This window comes from Fusarium proliferatum, assembly GCF_900067095.1.
Source record: "Fusarium proliferatum ET1 genome assembly, contig: FPRO_scaffold012, whole genome shotgun sequence".
Taxonomy (NCBI): domain Eukaryota; kingdom Fungi; phylum Ascomycota; class Sordariomycetes; order Hypocreales; family Nectriaceae; genus Fusarium; species Fusarium proliferatum.
In genome coordinates, this window is record NW_022194801.1 from 639,736 (window position 1) to 657,603 (window position 17,868).

At 49.1% G+C, this 17,868-nt stretch overlaps 3 protein-coding genes and 2 non-coding genes across 5 annotated transcripts; 4 read left to right on the plus strand and 1 right to left on the minus strand.

Annotated features, from left to right (window-relative positions):
* Positions 1–149: 149 nt before the first annotated feature.
* Positions 150–1,786, plus strand: FPRO_13312 (uncharacterized protein; the record flags this gene model as incomplete). Its single annotated transcript, XM_031222750.1, has 2 exons — positions 150–784; positions 841–1,786. 2 exons carry the CDS (start codon positions 150–152, stop codon positions 1,784–1,786), a joined length of 1,581 nt encoding a protein of 526 aa, XP_031088178.1.
* Positions 1,787–5,105: 3,319 nt separating this feature from the next.
* On the plus strand, positions 5,106–6,790 carry FPRO_13313 (uncharacterized protein; the record flags this gene model as incomplete). Its single annotated transcript, XM_031222751.1, has 2 exons — positions 5,106–5,283; positions 5,340–6,790. 2 exons carry the CDS (start codon positions 5,106–5,108, stop codon positions 6,788–6,790), a joined length of 1,629 nt encoding a protein of 542 aa, XP_031088179.1.
* A 5,421-nt stretch (positions 6,791–12,211) lies between these two features.
* On the plus strand, positions 12,212–14,109 carry FPRO_13314 (uncharacterized protein; the record flags this gene model as incomplete). Its single annotated transcript, XM_031222752.1, has 2 exons — positions 12,212–12,350; positions 12,407–14,109. 2 exons carry the CDS (start codon positions 12,212–12,214, stop codon positions 14,107–14,109), a joined length of 1,842 nt encoding a protein of 613 aa, XP_031088180.1.
* A 2,267-nt stretch (positions 14,110–16,376) lies between these two features.
* Positions 16,377–16,501, plus strand: tRNA. The gene is made up of 2 exons: positions 16,377–16,412; positions 16,444–16,501. It is a non-coding gene; the product is annotated as a tRNA-Arg (tRNA).
* An 812-nt stretch (positions 16,502–17,313) lies between these two features.
* tRNA lies at positions 17,314–17,399 on the minus strand. Its single transcript is given in 2 exon segments — positions 17,314–17,349; positions 17,362–17,399. It is a non-coding gene; the product is annotated as a tRNA-Lys (tRNA).
* Positions 17,400–17,868: the final 469 nt, after the last annotated feature.

The following is a 17,868-nucleotide window of genomic DNA, read 5'->3' on the forward strand; positions in this document are numbered from 1 at the left end:
CCCCCGAGGGGCAATAGCGGGGCATTTAGAAACCTTGCAACGACAGCTTCTCACGCGATAAAGCTTGCGACGAATACAAAAGCTCGTAATTGTCGCTTCTGAAGCAAGGAAGCCAATCGCAAAGATATACCGTATCATACACTTTCATCATGACCGGTACCGTGCCCGTTGCCAACGCCTTGAGCGACATCTATCCTGCTGCAGCGCTCGCTGAGCAGGGTCCACGATGGAATAACCTTCTCAGCAAGTTTGAGTCTACCTACGGACATGCTGCTTCTTTCGTCGCTCGCTCCCCTGGGCGAGTTAACATTATTGGGGAGCACATCGACTACTCTCTCTACTCGGTGCTGCCCATGGCCATTACTGCCGACACCCTTCTCGCCGTTTCCGCTACACCCGCCGCCCAAGACGCCAAGTCCTTTCGCATCCGCATCGCCAACGTTGAGGATGACAAGTTTGAGGCCGCTGACTTTGAGGTCCCCTTTGAGGGGGATGTTTCGATCGACGCGACCAAGCTGGAGTGGACCAACTACTTCAAGAGTGGTCTAAGGGGTGTGCTGGACCTGTTGAGGAAGAAGTATGGAAAGGATTTCAAACCATGCAGCATGAATTTGCTTATGGATGGCACTGTACCTGTTGGTGGAGGACTTAGCTCGAGTGCTGCTGTGGTCAGCACGAGCTCACTAGCTATCATGTTGGCCAATGGTGAGAAGACGGTGGACAAGACTGAGCTGACTGAGCTTGCCATCGTGAACGAGCGTGCGGTAGGAGTTAACTCGGGAGGGTATGTAACATTGACCTTCAACAACGATCGCAATCTCACTAACACTGACCCAACAGTATGGATCAAGCTGCCTCTGTCTTCTCTGAGAAGGGTGCCGCTACCTTCGTTTCATTCAGCCCAAGCCTCAAGGCTAAGCCAGTTCACTTCCCTCCCACAAATCCCGAAATCACATTCGTTATCGTGCAGTCCTTTGTCACATCAAACAAGCAGGTCACAGGCCCCATCCACTACAACCTTCGTGTAGTTGAGTGTAGCATCGCTGCATCCTACCTCAACGCGGTTCTGAATCCACCCGGCACACAACTACCCGAGGATGCGGGACCCCTGGGCGTCAGTCTCGGAGGTTTCCATGAAACTTTCTTCTACCACCAGAACGGCTCAGATTACTCCGCTGCCAAGACCCTGACCAAGGAGGAGGAGCTAGAGAAACTGATCGAGATCACCGAGAAGACCCTGACACAGGAGGAGGGATACACACGGGAGGAGGTAGCCAAGGTTCTGAACATCACGGTCGAGGATCTCGAGAAGCGTTTCATGTCCAAGCTCCCAGTACGTGCCGAGCGCTTCAAGCTCCGCCAGCGAGCTCTGCATGTGTTCAGGGAGGCACACCGAGTTCTTCGTTTCATGAAGCTGCTCGAGAACCCTGTCCACACAGGCGCTACCGACACAACCAAGTTCAACAAAGAACTTGGTTCGCTGCTGAACGAAACCCAAGTATCATGCCGGGATTTGTACGAGTGCAGCTGTCCCGAGCTTGACGAGATATGTGCTATTTCCCTTCGGGAAGGATCTTACGGAGCCCGTGTGACCGGTGCCGGCTGGGGAGGTTGCAGTGTGCACATGGTGCCGGCGGATAAGGTCGAGGCTGTGACACAGGCCCTGGAGCGGGAGTATTTCTCCAAGAAGAACTTGACGGAGGAACAGAAGAAGGGGGCCGTTATGGTGAGCCGGCCGGCAACCGGAAGTGCCATCTACTATGTCAAGGACGGCGTGAAGCCTTAAGGTGTAATCTTAATACGGATAAATATGTATAAGCATATTAACAGTAAATAGTGCATCGAGGAACAAAAAGCATAAAGTGAACGGCAGCAAAGGTCCGGCTGATCATACACATGGTCAAGGGTTCAAGAGAATTTTGCAAAATGTTGAAATTGAATGTCACTTGGGGGCCTTTTGGGCATATATCCCACCTGAGGCCCGAGAGCTTGGTCAGTCCTTGTACGAGCAGATCACCGATGTGACGCGTCGTTCTGGCCTGGGCTCTTGGGCAATTATTATCCGTAAGTGGGAGTATTACCCTATTCGAAGGACTTATGTGAGGCTCCGAATATGCTGGACAAGCCGCCAGGGCAAGGCAAGGAAGAGAAAGAGTGCGATGTCACGCTTTGAATTGCCGGACGCGATCACACGCAAATGCCGAGATGACAACGAAACCTTAAGGGGATGAAGCATACATACAATTGCGCTTCCGGAATACACGGCTTGCGGTGACAAGAGGGCACTGTTGGACGGAAGAGGACAAGCTAAATTTCCGGTCAGGGGTGGTCTGTTTTTAGGCGTCTAGAAAGATGAAGAGTGACGGCGTGGTTGTGGCGTTGAGGTTTAGGGACAGTATTTAGAGTTTCCTCTAATTATTGAGAGGGTGACAACTTGGACGTTGCAGAATCAGACGACATGGATGCTTAGAACTCAGAGAGCCTTGGGAAAATCAAGATCGACAGGGTCGCTTCGAGTCTATGGTTCTGGATACGAGCGAGACCATTGATGCCATCGTGATCCTTGCTTCTTGGTACCCGATTCCCTGGGTCGATGATTTTTTTTGGGTGCAACAAAATTAATTAATGCAGGCCTGGGACTGTTTGTTATTACTGTTGAAGCCCAGCGCAACGGTCACGGAAGCAGGCCGAAAGATGTTAGAGAACGAGCAAGGGTTGTGAGGATCTGGACAATCATATCTTCCGATGTGTCAGCACTTCCAGTCATACAATCCCAGTCTAGCTTCTTTAATGGGGGTAATTAAGCCGAAAGAGTTGGAATCTGGGGGCGGAGAGCTGGAATAAATTGAGGCGGACGAATCAGAAACATGATCCTGGATGTAGTGAGGGCAAACGTGGGAGGACTGGAATTCCAAAGAAGAAGAACCTGGTTCCTGGACAATTTGTTATTGTCTAATGAAGCCTCTGGGACCCATTTCAAGCTTTTAAACTTTTGTGCGTGAGAATAATGTAAGGGGAATGGCATAATTGACTGAGAAATGTGGTGTTTGTGGCGGTTTCTATTTGATATCACAGATGGATGGATGGCTTGGCTTATCTGAGGATTTGGAGTTGTCGTGATTAATGGCCCGACGGGATGCTGACTGGCTGAATACCGAAACTATCACTGGTTACACGGCTTTGACCAGGGTGTTGATAATCGCCGTTCCTGGGCACCTTTAAGAACTTTGTGAGACGACGAATTTCATTCTTATAGGTCAACATGTCTCCGTTACTTACTGTGCTGCACCACGATGTCTGAGATAAGATCTTAGTCCTCATGGCATTAATTGCAAATTATGTTCTTACTTTATTTTGAGGACTGCACAACTTGATTTGTCCCCTTCAACCACTAACACAGCACAGGCCCAAGCATTGGTCTATGCTTCCAACCAAGGCTGGGGCTACTGCAAGAATCTCACCATGTCTCCTCGTCTCCAGGCCAAGCACGATCCCATCACGAGATACTTTCACCTAAGAGCGCAGTCGCCGTTGCATGTCCGGGGCGGCGCCGCGCGGATCCGGATCAGTTTCCACGGTTTCTCCTTGTCGTTTTTGGTGGAGCATGAAATGTCGAGTTGCAACGTCGAGCAGACGTAAATTGGCCAGTAAAGATGATCATTTCGGCAACGTTTATGATTGAGAGCCTGGGCAGGCGAGCGAGTGGGATAATTAGATATCTTTCTGGTCTTGTGCGTTGAGAGTCGAGGCTGGTAAAGGGAAGGGATGCTTGTCGTGATGTGATTGATGTCTAGCAGCGGTGAATATTCTTAGACCGAGTCTGAGTCGATATCACTCTGAACCATACTAGCCAGGTATCATCAGCTCATGCCGCATGACGATCTCGAGTCGGCGAGTTGTGCTGTTGGTAGGTAGATCATGTTCTGGACTGGCTAGACAGGCCAACGTTCGTTAGCTGTCATTGTCATTGTCGCAGTCGTTCTCGTCATCTGTTAGGTAGGTAGTAATATGCCGCCGCCGTTGAAACATCCCTGTGTCCCAGCGATGCATAAGGTTCTGATCATAGCAAGCGCACAGCCCATGCACACTCCACAGAGTTGCAACTCTGTGGTCTTCTGCCGGTGTCTTGGTTCATCTATCTGAACAATCTTCCCTTGCCTCGTTCTGGATCTCCACGGTTATGAGTGCCGAGCGAGGCTAGTCCCTGAGTTTCAAGGGTCGTCCTTGATTGAAGCTATTCCGAGGATAGGTATTGTATTAGTCGTTTAGGATTGATCTACGGGTAGTTGCAGTACTCGGTCAATAATTTCCAGCGGCATAGCAAGCATACATGCACCCTAAACTCATATGTCTTGTCGAGGCACGGCATGGCATGCTGGGCTGCTTCTTGGGTTGGATTCTATTGGGTTGTCGTAATTCTCCAACATCAAGGGCCAAGTCGGGTTTAGGGCCAGGCGGTGCCATCCATGTCATGCCTCTTGTTCATTATGTACTTGGGTTCCCCTCCTTCGATCGTCACTGCGAGCGGGTTTTTCCTCATCTTTACAAGCATTTCATCTCTTGTTCTCCTTCTTCTCTAATCTCATCGTTGGATGCTCAAAGCGCTTCAGTATAATAATAACCGCTTGTCGCCCCCTTCAGTTTCAGACAGACCATCCATTTCTTGGCTCCAACTGTCCCCGCTCATATCTTTCCTCTTACTCTTACCCCAGAGCAACTGTATCGCGTACGCATACCGCTATCTCACCCGCTATCAGTTGATCCCTGTTGTCTCCGGGGACGGCTTTTCATTCGCGAAGCAGCTTCAACAATCTGTCATTCTTTTTGGTTGCCTCATTCTCCTGTTGTCTCCAATTCCCACTATATACCCGCTGACTCCGATTCCTTCTCGTCCCTTTTTTCTTTCTGTCCTTTCACTGCACTCTGTTGCTGTCGTTATCGGCTTCCATCTTCACTGTGGGAGCCCTGACCCAGCCCCATACCAGCCCAGATCCACTAACTTTGGGGGTTGAATCGCTGGACTCCACTGCCCATTCAATCGGAGCGAGTTCTTCTCTTCAGCCCTGATTTGACTTTGCTCTTCCTCTTCCATCATCACAATCATCATGGCTCCGGACTCGTGGTCCGACGCCGATAGCGTGTCGCAAGCTTCTCAGCATTCTCAAATGTCTAATCAGGATACTTCTCTTGATCGGCAGCTGATCCGCCATTTGATGCAACGCTATGGTCGTGATGGCATTGCTCAATTGATAAACGAGGAGGCAAATTCGTCTTCCATTTCCAGTGAGTAATTAATTAATCTGACTTCCCGCCGTCACCGCTAACATCGTGTCTTCCAGTCAACGATGGAGCCTCTGTAGTTACTTCAAGTACCTTTTCTTCAGTAAAGTCCGAGGAAACCCCAAGCATCTTCGACAAAGCTAGCATCCGGACTTTTTCATCCGACAACTCATCGACTCGAGGCAGTATCATCTCCAACGTATCCGCCCGCACTGCCAAGCTTCTTGGTCGCAAACAGGCTGCTCGCCCTTCCATCACCCACGAGGAGGAAACGTCGCCAGCATCCAATGAATCGTCAACACCAGCACCCAAGCAAAAGGGCTCTTTCACATGTGGCTTTTGCAGGGAAGAGGGCATTCAGAAGACCTGTACCCGTAAAAATGACTTGAAGAGGCACATTGAGGATTTCCACAATACCAACGCCCAGTGGTTCTGTCGGCAAAAGGGTTGCGACATGGTTTTTGACTGGCAGACGGCATACAAAACCCATTTAAAACAAGCTCACGGTGGTTCGCGCATGGCTCTTGATGAAGCCAAGGTCATCCTATGTCCTCAAACTGTTTTTGCTTGTGGTTTTGAGAACTGCTCTCAAGTTTTTGAATCTCCCAACGATGACGAAGCCGATACGATTTTCAAGGAATTTGTGGCCCATGTGGTCAAGCATTTCGACGAAGGCTCCAACAGCGGAGAGTGGACTTATTCTGCAAGAATACGAAACCTCCTTCGACAATCTGGTCTGGTGCGTGCCTGGCAGGGTACTTCATGGGGCGAGGACGAACGAAGTCAGTTACAATGGCACCCTCAATCCAGTGGCATTCTCAGGAAACGCCTTGAAACGAGACATCTCGGTGACCTGCAACTTCTTGTTCAGTATGCTATCGCCCTTGGCACAGAACCCTCGTCGATCAAAGAGTATCGCGAAGACTTTATCAACCCTCTCAAGGATCAATGCCGCCAGGTCATTATGGGACACAAGTCTCGGGCACCTCCTCTGCCACCCTCGGGCCCGTCTCCGAGTACTGACCAGCACCAATTCCGCATCTCTCGTGGAACCACAAATCCCAATATGGCATACATGGCTCAGCGCCGCGCCTATGCCCATAGACCCGGGCCTCTTCGTTCTGGCCGATCCGCTCCGGCTCCGCGCCACACCATGCCTGTTAGTTCGGCAACGCCTGGAGCTATGCCGCACCATTTCCAGTACAACATGGCTTCAGCACCCATGTATGATCCCCGGCAACAGCAACAATTCGCGATGATGCAGCAAGCTAGCGGAGGCATCATTGCCGAGGACTTGCGGAGTTTCCAGTCTATTGCTGGCAATGTTCCAGAGCAGGACATTGACATGCAGGATACTGATATGATGGACTCTTCATTCATGTCAAATCCAAGCTTTTCAGGTCCATATGGACCTCAAGGTATTACGACCGCTGCTGATGGAGCATGTATTACATCCACAGACCCTATGAACCCACACATACAATTTGGGTTTGACTCAACATACACATAACAAAGCAGACGTTTGAAGCCCGCTTCATATTGATCTTGCAACTGTCCCTATTTATTTATTTTCTTTGTCTTTATATCTGTCGGTGAAACAGCAGACATGGCGTGTCCCCTAGCACCAGTTTTCTTGTGGTCATTTATGGATGGGAGTACTTGGGAAGTATTTCATGGTTATGTTCGCTACTGCTCAAAAGCCCGGATTGTGTTTGAGTGTGTTCAAGGTATGGGAGTTTGTTTGGTATGGTTGATAGGTTACACATCTAAGTGTATTGGATTTGATACCCCCCCTGCTTGAATGAATAGCATTATTTCCCAGGATACAAGTACATATGTGATTATTGTGAACCACAAGCTCTGTGCCATGTGTATCATCGTGATGCTTTGATAGCGTTATAGTCAGGACCATACTCGTTCAGTCAAGCATAGTATGCCAATGTCGGATCCGCGAGGTCCCCGCTGCACGTTCCTCTCAGTCTAAGGCGGTGACATGTCCCTGTGGTAATCGAGGTAGTCGGTCGGCCTCGGAGCGACGGATATCTGCTCCAAGCTTCTGAGTTTAAGCAAGATGTCGATCACGATATTACACTTCTGACAAAACAACGCTGAAACAAGGGACAACCTAGATCAAGGTAGAAACAAAATGCAATAGAGTTTGCAAGGTACGGCGTATTCCGAGGTTCACCTTTCCCTCTATCAACTTGTCAGCGGAAGTGATGGATGAAAATGTGAGTTACATAGTGTTGACGCTAGAGTCACAACCGCAACTGCCGTGAGTGACTGTGTCGTCAGTGACATTCCCTGTAGATACAAGTGCATGGAATGTCTTGTTTTGGCCATACGATCTGCCAAGAAAGTTTATGTTAAGGGAAAATGCAACTGTACAGAGTTCTCTCTGACGGACGGCGTTGTACAGGGTAGCAGCCGTTGACATGGAGTCGTGGACTACGAGCCCGTTGTCCCGAGGTTAATAGAGTTTACGCGGAAAGATTCTCTCCATCTGATAACTTGTGAAGATGAGTATCGAGATTCGGATCTTTGGTTGGATCTAGGTACCGAACTCGCGGTTTGACATATGTCTGAAATGAGGTGATATTGCATTCATCGCATACAACATCTCATCAACTAACAAAGTAAAACCTCCATGACTCCGAGAGAGTCACCTAGCTCTCTTCTAAAAATGTTTCATGGCGTCTTATTCCATCATGTTAATGGCCAAGAAGCAGAGTCACCAAGTGAACAGTGCCGCTCTTTGGGATGAAAAATAGCGAGCGGCATATACAGGAAGGCTGAAGCCCAGTCAAAAGCCCGGACGGAAACCAGCTTCACGGACGAGGCCTAAGCCCTCTCTCTACGACAAGGATCCCCGCGAGGTCGAGATAAGGACCTGGGGGGCTTGCGGGAGGCTCTCCCGATAAACCCAGAATAGATGATGCCGCGGCAGAGAAGGTTTATGGCGGCGTGTCAATTCTTGATTACAGTGCATGTCGAAATGTCACAGAATGTGTTTACATGAGTTTGTGGCTTGACGTCCGAGAACATGGACGAGTTAGAGGCAGGCAAAAATAGATGTCAGCTTTTGGCGTTGTTTCCTTGAGCTCAATAGCAAGGTAAGAAGAGGCTTGAGAGGGTTATCCCTGACAGGGGTTCTCTGGACAATAGGCTGTATGTAAGTTGGAGGTCAAGTGAAACTCTTGGGGATGCTGGAGATAGGGGACCTGCATAACCTCCACGTGGAGTGCGGACCAAGAAGGGGAATGGCTGCGATGCTGTGATAAGAACTGGTGGACTTGACTGTCCTCCAGTCGAGTTGATTGCTCGACACGGACACGGCGGAAAGCAGCCAACGGACGGACAAACTCGATCCCTCTGTAAGTTAAGGTTGTGCCTCCAGGTCTAGACAAAGATCTACAGGACGGGTGGACCACGTGGGAGAGCGTTACAGAAGGTTTCACCTCTTTCACTCCACTTCCTTCACTCGAGTTTGATGTTGATCGTGAGCCTGACTGATTCATCATCATTCAGCATCATCGACGAAGGCTTTCGTGAGGCTATGCTCCACGGACGAATCTTGCTCCATAAGTCATGACGTTCCATCGTGGCGTGGTATCAGAGTGGTCTGGACTCTAGTGGTTGCGGGGATATGAGCTGAACAAGTCTTCAGGCCCTAGGGTACATGATAAATGAGTTACATGATGCCTTGGTTAGTGATGCACCAGCACGGGCAAATCGGAAGACTTGGGTGAATGGCAAGGGTTCCCGATAGAGGATAGGATGCCTCACAAACGACAGGAACAGAAGGAGAAGAGAGGCCTGTCGCGTTCTGCAGGAGGCATGTCACAATATTGATTGAATTGTTGGTGGGCGATTCATCAATGCAATGCAGCAGAGCACATCATCTCTCTGTTACCCCAGCCTTTACAAGGGTACACCATCACGAGGCAACCGTGAGAGCAAGCAATAAGCACAAGCAAGCAAGGGCCAATCCAATGGCTATGGCTCAGGATCTACAGTGCTGATCATGGTGCCCGAAACGCATCGGTTGCATGAGTGAGCTACCCAAAGAATACTATATCCGTCCCTCCATCAAGCAACGCATTGTAATTTCAACCCACTGATGCTTTGGCAAGTCAGCCACCACTCGTGTCGCGTTGGATCAGAAAAAGGTCCAGAAATTTTCGAGAAGAAAAAGCAAACGCCACAGGGAAGCGGTCAGAACGTGAGATGAAACAAAAAGCAAAGCAAAGCCAACAAACAAAAAACCCTAATCAGCCAGATACGGCACAACGTCTTCAGTGAAGTGACTTGTCGCATTGAGGTTTTGGGGCCTCCTTTCTTTTTTTCTTTGAGTTGTTGTTTCACGGAAATGGCGTTGCTGTCGACTCTTGGGGGTTCTTCAATTTACTGGGAACGAGGCTGCAGCAGCACCATCCTTGGTTGTACAGAGACAATCATCGTCATTATCATGAGATGGGGTTGAAAGTGAATTCAATAAGTAGTCATCTTGCCAAGGACTCTCACCGTAGCTGGGCGAGCATTGGATGTCACCACTCACCTACACCAGACAGCATCCACACTGATCAAATGTTTTGACCTCTTTTTTCTACCTCTCTCGCTGAGGGTTCCCTTTCCTCTTACCAAAATCCCATTTACAGGGGGCTCGCCTCTCCAAAGTGGCTTAGACACTGACCAGGCTCGTGTCATGACCCCCCCCATGCTCAGGCCAATACGATCAAAAGGCAACCCTCCAGACTCCGCACCGTAAAGTCTCGGCAGGCCATTCAGGCGCCGTCTTTCGCAGCAGAAGCCAGAGATTGGCCCATCGTCATTTCCCGCTGAAACAGGGTCGTCTGCTGGCCCGCGTTATTGCTGATGCGCTTTACTATTACGGGGTCTTGGCTCTGTCTTGGTCTTGTTCTTCTCTGAAGAGTTGAGTGGAGACGGCGACTGATACTCGGAAGCCACGTTTGATGTATCCGTATGCTCGTTACCTTTAGTAGTTAGGGGATTGGTAGCGATAGAGTTGTTCTGACTAACGAAACCAAACCAAACTTTGTGTGTGATCAAGTGCTCGAGTTGGGTTTGATTCAGTTACGTACAACTTCTGGTCATACACAGTCTGCTCAAGGTGTCAACGGTTTTGAACGGCACTTGGACTCTTGACGGACTCGAGAAACAAACGAACCCGAAGCGAGGTCGAGCAGGGTTCATCAGGTTGTCGACGTGATTGATGAACTCACTGACCTCAAAGCACAGGACAACGAGACAAGAAAAAGGAGCCCACCAGGAATGAAATCACCAGCCCTCCATTAATTAATACTCCGTATAAGTATATACGGAGTATGTATGTAAGTATGTGTTCAATGCTGTATCGCACTGAAAAGCAAATGTCATGTAATCTCTCTTGCATGCAGCTTCTTCTAGAAAGACGGCAGAACTGTTTCAGCAGGTCGTGTCATGCCCGTCTACGTAATGTAATAATATCGAACAAAAGTACGTAATTTGCTGGCGCAGGCCCTTGATATTTTTGGGTACAGCACGTCGCATGGCAGCAGACACTGACTGCACTTTAAAATTCACTGCCTGCAGAGGTGAGATGAGTTTATCGGTAGCTCCAGCCGAATTTTTTTTTTAATGGGATCCATCATCCATCCTTGGGTGTCGCAATTCAGTCGGACTCGACTTGGTAGCCCCGTCCGTTGCTACCCAGCCTGACCATAACAGAACAGACCTTACTATACTAGTCTAGGGCAGTGGTCACTCTAGCACACCCAAAAAGAGCGAGGGCCGAGTTAATCGGGCTATCGAGGATTTAGTAAGGCACGCCTGAATGGCTTAAAAGCCACTGTTGGGAGTATAGTTGAGTGCAAAGCCTACAGCGTTGAGTAGGCATCATGTCAAAGGAGCATTTCTGGGTCCCTGTTGATCCCATCTCATGTGAAACTCCCAAAAAGTACATCATCGACAGGCACGTCACTTGATTCTCCGTCTCCTGCAAAAAACAGAGTTTCTCTGAGCGAATGACGTTCCTGAAACGGCCTTGGTGATGAGCAGGGGACCCCCTGGCTGACGGAGTCACTAGCCCTCAGACTAGCCAGGACATGGATAAGTCAAGCGTGGGTCGACAGTGAGCGATCACTCCGGCAAGCCCGTTGTAATGTCTCACCCAAGTCCAGGGATTCGAAGAAAGCTTCTAGAAGGACTTTCCCTCTTCTGTCCTGTCTCTGCCTCTGCCTCTGCCTCTCTCTAGTCTCTAGTCTCTCTCCCCTGCCCTACCTACCTACACACTTCACCCATCTGCTCTACTCTCCCTCTTCTGACTGACATTGACTGACACTGACTGACTTGACCCTCTCTATTACCTGGCCTACCCATACTTTTATGTCTGCCTCCCCCATCTTCAAACAAGGACCCTTGCGTGTCTCGTCGTGTCTCGTCTATTCTTCACGCTTACATTAATTGATCTGCTCTGCTCTTCTCTGCTTTAATCACATACATACATACCCACAGACTTGCAACTATCGCATCACATTCCACAGCGTTCTCAGTTTACGACTCAACGACTAAACTACCAAGCACTAATCGTCGCGGGCTGTCGATTTCCCCTCGTTTCGCACTCACTCACTCACACGACTCGACTCGACTCGGACCGTGTTTGCTGATCTATTTCGCCGGACGTTAACTCAACTTATCGACACTCCTTGGTATCACCAGGCCTTCACCACGCCTCACGGACTCGACTGTCGACTCGACTTCGCCGACTACAACTTGATGATAGTCACATCGTCGGCGACTGTTTCCTATTGCTGACATCGACCTCCACACCAGCCGTCGCTCTTTTGTTCGAGCCACTGTTGATAGGTCACTCAAGCGCTGAGTGCGCGTTATCGCACCGTTGACCGAGTCTCGAGCACTCTTCACTCACAACATGAACATGTTTCCCTTTCCAGTTCAAGAGGACCAAGTGAGGCCTCTGTCCGAAGAGGACCAGCAGATCCTCTTGGGGCTTACCCGTCGCTACGGCGTCTCAAGTCTCGTATGCGCTCTTGGCGGTCTGGGTGCTTCATGTGAGTGATTTCCACCACACACACTATTCAATGTAAGCCCTGCTAACAATTAACAGCTCGAGCCTCCACGTTCTCGGCATCAACACTCCTCAGCAACACCAGCGCTCCCTCACTAGCATGGAGCAGTTCTGAGGCCTCTCATGCACGATCCGATGCGGCCTCGATTCGAACCCAGTCAACATGGCAAGATAACGCAGGCGACGTTCCCTCGATTCACGACGGTGAGATCGGTAAAGTTGCCGATCGCACATGGCTCGACTCGCCCAATCTCATGCAGTCACCCATCCCTTCATGCGATGTCACCTCTCACCCGTCGCCCCGGCATGTCACACCAACCTCTAAGAAATACCAGTGCCCCATGTGCTTCCTCGACAACAACCCCGTTGGTTTCGGCAGGAAAAGTGATTTCAAGAAGCATCTTTACAATTTCCACGGTGCTGATGTGACTTGGCTTTGCAAGACCAAGGGCTGCCATCTCTCCTTTGCTACTGAGCGAGCCTACAGCACTCACGCCAAGGAGACACACCGCATGGACGCCCTCCCTAACAGCACTGCAAAGACAGAGTTGTGCCCCCAGGTTGTCTTTGGTTGTGGATTCGCCAGCTGCAAGGACCGTGTCTTTGAGGCTTCTTCCAGCGACCAGGCTTCTGCCAGCCGCGACAAGTACTTTGAGCACATCGCTAAGCACTTTGAGGATGGCTTTGATGTGAACAACTGGGAGTACAAGGTTCAAGTCCACAATCTCATGCGTCAGTCCAAGGTCAAGTCTGTTTTCAAGACTTGCATCTGGCCCAAGGAGAAGAGAATGCAACTCACATGGCGCCATCGCTCTTCCGGTGATCTCAAGCGTATGCTTGAGGCCCGTCATCTCGGTGAGGATATCTCAACACTTGTGCGTCTTGCATTCATCCTGGGCACATCGCCTTTCACCAGCCCTACTACACCGCCACCAAGCGAGATTGACCTGCAGTTCTCTCTGCCCTTCCGATCTCAATGCTTGATGGACACTGTTGGCCACGCTGATGGTGCTCAATCCTCGACGGCCGAGACCAGTGAGACCAACACACCGATGGTCACTGTGACGAAGCAGGCTCCTCAAACACCGGAGGCACCTTCGTTCCCTGCCCGACGCATCAAGCAGGAGACTCGACCCACGACACCAATGGACGGTCTCCCTGAGCCTATGGTTCACGATGACCTCACTGCTGGGCCTCATCCTGGAACGCCGTTCCCCATTCCTAACGAGCATGTCTGGCCAGTGGACGCACCCAAGTTTGCTCCTGACCAGATGAACACCTTTGCTGATGCTTCCATGACCTACATACTGCCTGGTCAAGAGCTTCCTCAGCAACAATGGGACATGACTGGCATGCAACAGCACTTTCCTCAACAAGACACTGTCATGTCCAACGTCTACATGCCTCCTCAACAACCTGTAGCTGCTCGTCCTGCTACACCTATTCCTTCCAAGCGACCTGGGTCTTGGGGCAAGCGACTAAGCCTTGAGAACCTGCGTCCCAAGAAGAAGACAAGCGTGTATGGAAGCCCTGCTTCCGAGCACGAGGCTGTCCCTCCTGTGCCAGCCATGTATGCCGACATGATTCCCACGTCTATGCCAGCAGGCTACGAACTGCCAATGCGAATGGGCCACCCTCAACAAGGGTACACATCGAACCCTGGCTTCATGCCCCAAGCTCAACAGCAACAGTTCGGCTCACCCACGACTTTTTACTTGGATGACGGGGACATGAGACTATAAGGCGTTTTTTAATCTCGGAACGGAAAAGCATTCTTTGAGCATTATGATTTCATTTATTCTCTTTTTCTCAAACTCTGCATTACCATATATCTGTACTAATAATCACCCCTGAAGAGGAGGATGAGGAACATAACGACAGGATATCCATCCTCCACTATCTGACGAACTTTCTCTTGATACACATTTCCTTTCTGTCTGCCCTGGATATATCAGGGCAACCACATACCTATTTCCTTTTTTCGTCTTTTCTTGAGTGTCATTGTTAGTCATTTGTTTGCTTTGAGATACCACGGTGTTGAAGAAGGATGGAATGAGATGAGACGGGAAACCAAAGTCATGGAACGCTGCATAGGGCACAGAATTGTTTGACTGCAGCATGTTTTTGTTTTCTCTCTGTTGAATGTTGCATCTTTCGGGCGGTTTTATGCGTGGATTACTATACCGGGATAGGCAGATACCCTTGTGTGAGGCCAGCAAGCAATTGAGGATATTTGCTCTGGCGGGATACATATGAATAGATAGGGAAGGAAGCATGTCAGCGAGATATATGAATTAATAGAATCTTGAAGATTATCTTTTGTGCCGTTTGCCCAAGTGAAGTCTCTGTATTGACCAACCGCATAACCAAATATTTCGCTATCTTGAGTGAATGACAATGCTTATCCTTTGCTGTAGCTCATGTATTGTGTCGGTTTGATCTTGCAGCCATGCTTCATTGAATCTGCAACTGTCCAGGACACGCGTGTCCTGGGACAACTGAATCGAGAATTACGATCGACAGCCACCCGGTTCGATGTGACATTCTCAACATGTCAGACTTTATACATCAAGATGTGATAGCAACAAAGCAGCTGCAGGAACACTTGATGCCGCCTCCCACAGCGGAGCATCCTCGACTTGGGAAGCAGATCTCAGTCGTATTTCTGTCCAACATACATATGGCTTGGGACATTCCCCATGAAGAAACGAATGGAAAGTTCACTACAAGCCAAAGCTTGATGAACTCGAGCTTGGTGATAGTCTACTCGCCTGTGGTGATCATCCTCTTGAAGCTACTGACTGCATGACGCTCCTCTACGGGAGGCAAGAAAACTTAGGGTCTTTATCCTAAAGGCTGAAAAGCTTAGGTAAATTTAGTATAAGTTTAGTTGAACTTAGGTGAGTTATGTCTACTATGCTAGCTTGATGTCAGAAGTTCTATCCTCCCATGAATCACACGAAGTTCTCGTGAAGATGATAAAGGGCCAAAGCTGCACCGATAAGGAAAACGATACACCCAGAGGAAGGAATTGAGGCCCCAAAATCCACGGGTATCTTACGCATAAAGTCTGTTTGAGAAATGGTGATGTACTGGCTGAGTGACAGTTGCCAGGGTCAAGGTATCAGCGAGGCGGGAGCATCATGGAAACAATTGAGCAATTAACAGTAAAGTCACAGATTAATGACAACGAAGAGAAGCCACAGGCGATTTTGTCACTAAAAAGTATCTCTTTTCTGGAGGTTTGTGAGGTGGCAGGTTTACGGTTTTGGTTGTGAGTCACAGCAGCCTTGAGGCGCGGCTTAGCAGAGGGACAGCGTTTGTGACCACGAGCTCTGGTAATGAATCGCAAGCTGGACCTATGGGAAGATAAGGAGGTGGCGAAAATGTAGTACGGTATTCTGTGGGAGACGTCGCTTTCGTTGTGCCGTTTGGACTGATTCAGTGACATCGCAACCCTTGAGGCTCAACGGGCGTTGGTGGAAGCGAGATAAGAAGCCTCCGGCGACACCAGAGGCTGCAACATGAGAAGAAGTTTAATCTATATATTGGTGACAAAGTCTGAGAACATACAGAGTCCAGGTAGAACGAGAGTGTGGTCATGGGTGAATGGTACTCGGAGTGCGCCACGAAGCATTTATCCTGAGAAGAGTCAAAGTAGTGTGAAAGAAGGCTCGATGCTCTAAGCAAAATGCGAAGACGGAGTTCCATGTAAAATGGGATCATTTTGGGGAATTGGTGACTGAGTTACACAGTCGTCGTCGTTGATGGATGCTGTGGATAGGAACACCAAGGCAAGGGATCATCCATACAATGTCGATCACGATGCAGAGACAGACAAAACGTCTCACAGTTTGCTAGAAACATGACATATGGGGAAATAGCTCAGTAAACAACAAAGTCTGGCGCAAAGACGTGCTGCGCTTGTTCCTACAATTGGGCTCACGTAAATGGGGTGCCTACATATACTGATTCAAAACGGAGCCTTTCACCAACAAAGCTCAAGCAAAGCAGCTTGGCGCAGTGGAAGCGCGGTATGTTTCTTCTCCACTATGTGACTCAACAACAGAGTACTAACATATCACAGCCGGGCTCATAACCCGGAGGTCACTGGATCGAAACCAGTAGCTGCTATGAAGCATTTCTTTTTTTACAATTTCTTTGTTCTGTGATTTTTGACTGTTGGTTGACGCCAAAAACCAGCACCAAGCTGGTTTCCCTGTGGAACCACCATTTGGCACCCTTTTATTTTTTAAGGCCGATACCGACTGTAAGCGGAATACCCGAGTTCCCCAGTAATCGGCCTTGAAACGGCTGATTCCACGATATGAGTTCTTGGTATCTCAAATCAATCTTGTGTGCCGGGTTCGGCACGGCACAATCGTGAAGTGGATCCCCGGCTCCGGAACGGACAGCCGGTTTGGCATTCTACTGTAGAGGAGCCTTGAATGTTTCTGCAACAACTTGTGAATGTAACATGAGCTTAATAATATTCCAGGCAATCTCTCACCTTAATCAAGTAATACAAATCACAGACTGGTGAATTTCCAGGCATTTACCAAAAGTGTCTCAGAACTTCAATTCACAACCCCACAGAAGTATGTTAATAAGGAGAAAACTGGTACTTATTAATGCGCCAACTGCCCTATCTGTTATCCCCGGCTGCTGAGAATATTAGATAAAACCTCCATTAATAATACCACCATGTTCTCTGACTTATCATCTAGAGTCTCTTCCACCTTAGAGTGTTGGACATCACGCTGTCACGTGGCCCCAAACAATAAGTGGACCCAGCGCCCATCGTCGCCCCACCTACACTGTATGTTCTCCAAACTCAATACCCTTGTAACTCCATCAAAACGTATCGGATTGACATGAAAAATATCGCAATCGATTCTCCTTAATCAGAAGAACAAGGAGAAAATATTAAAAAAAATCCAAAAAATCTCCCACGACGAGACTCGAACTCGTAACTTTCAGATTTCAATGTTTTGTAAAAGTCTGACACGCTAACCAATTGCGTCACGCGGGATTTGACTGGTTGGAGGAAGGAGCACCATAATTTGGAATTCATTCGAAGGTGCGGCAGGTGCGTGAAGCATTGCACCTTCCTTTGTTTTCCCTGAAGCTGTCCGCAGATAACACTCTCGAACTCCCAACTTTCATATTAAAAATCTGACACATTAACCAGTCACTTAAGTGGTGATGCTTCATTTATTGAAAGATCATTCTCCAAGTCGCCAGACTATACTCTCTGGCGGCTCGTTCTTGGCGAAGCCACCAGGCTCATGAACCACCGTCATGTATTTTGACCAAGCGGTAGGCCACTCTATTGCGACCACAAAGACTGTAATGTAAACAATCCACCGTGTACTCTAGTAAACATGAGAAAGCCGTAGTGCACTTAGCGCTGTTTTCACAACGAACCGTGAGTTTCAATTACTGCCTGCTCGCGAGCCTCGGGGAGCAAGAAAACACTGGGTATCCAAATAAACTCAGTA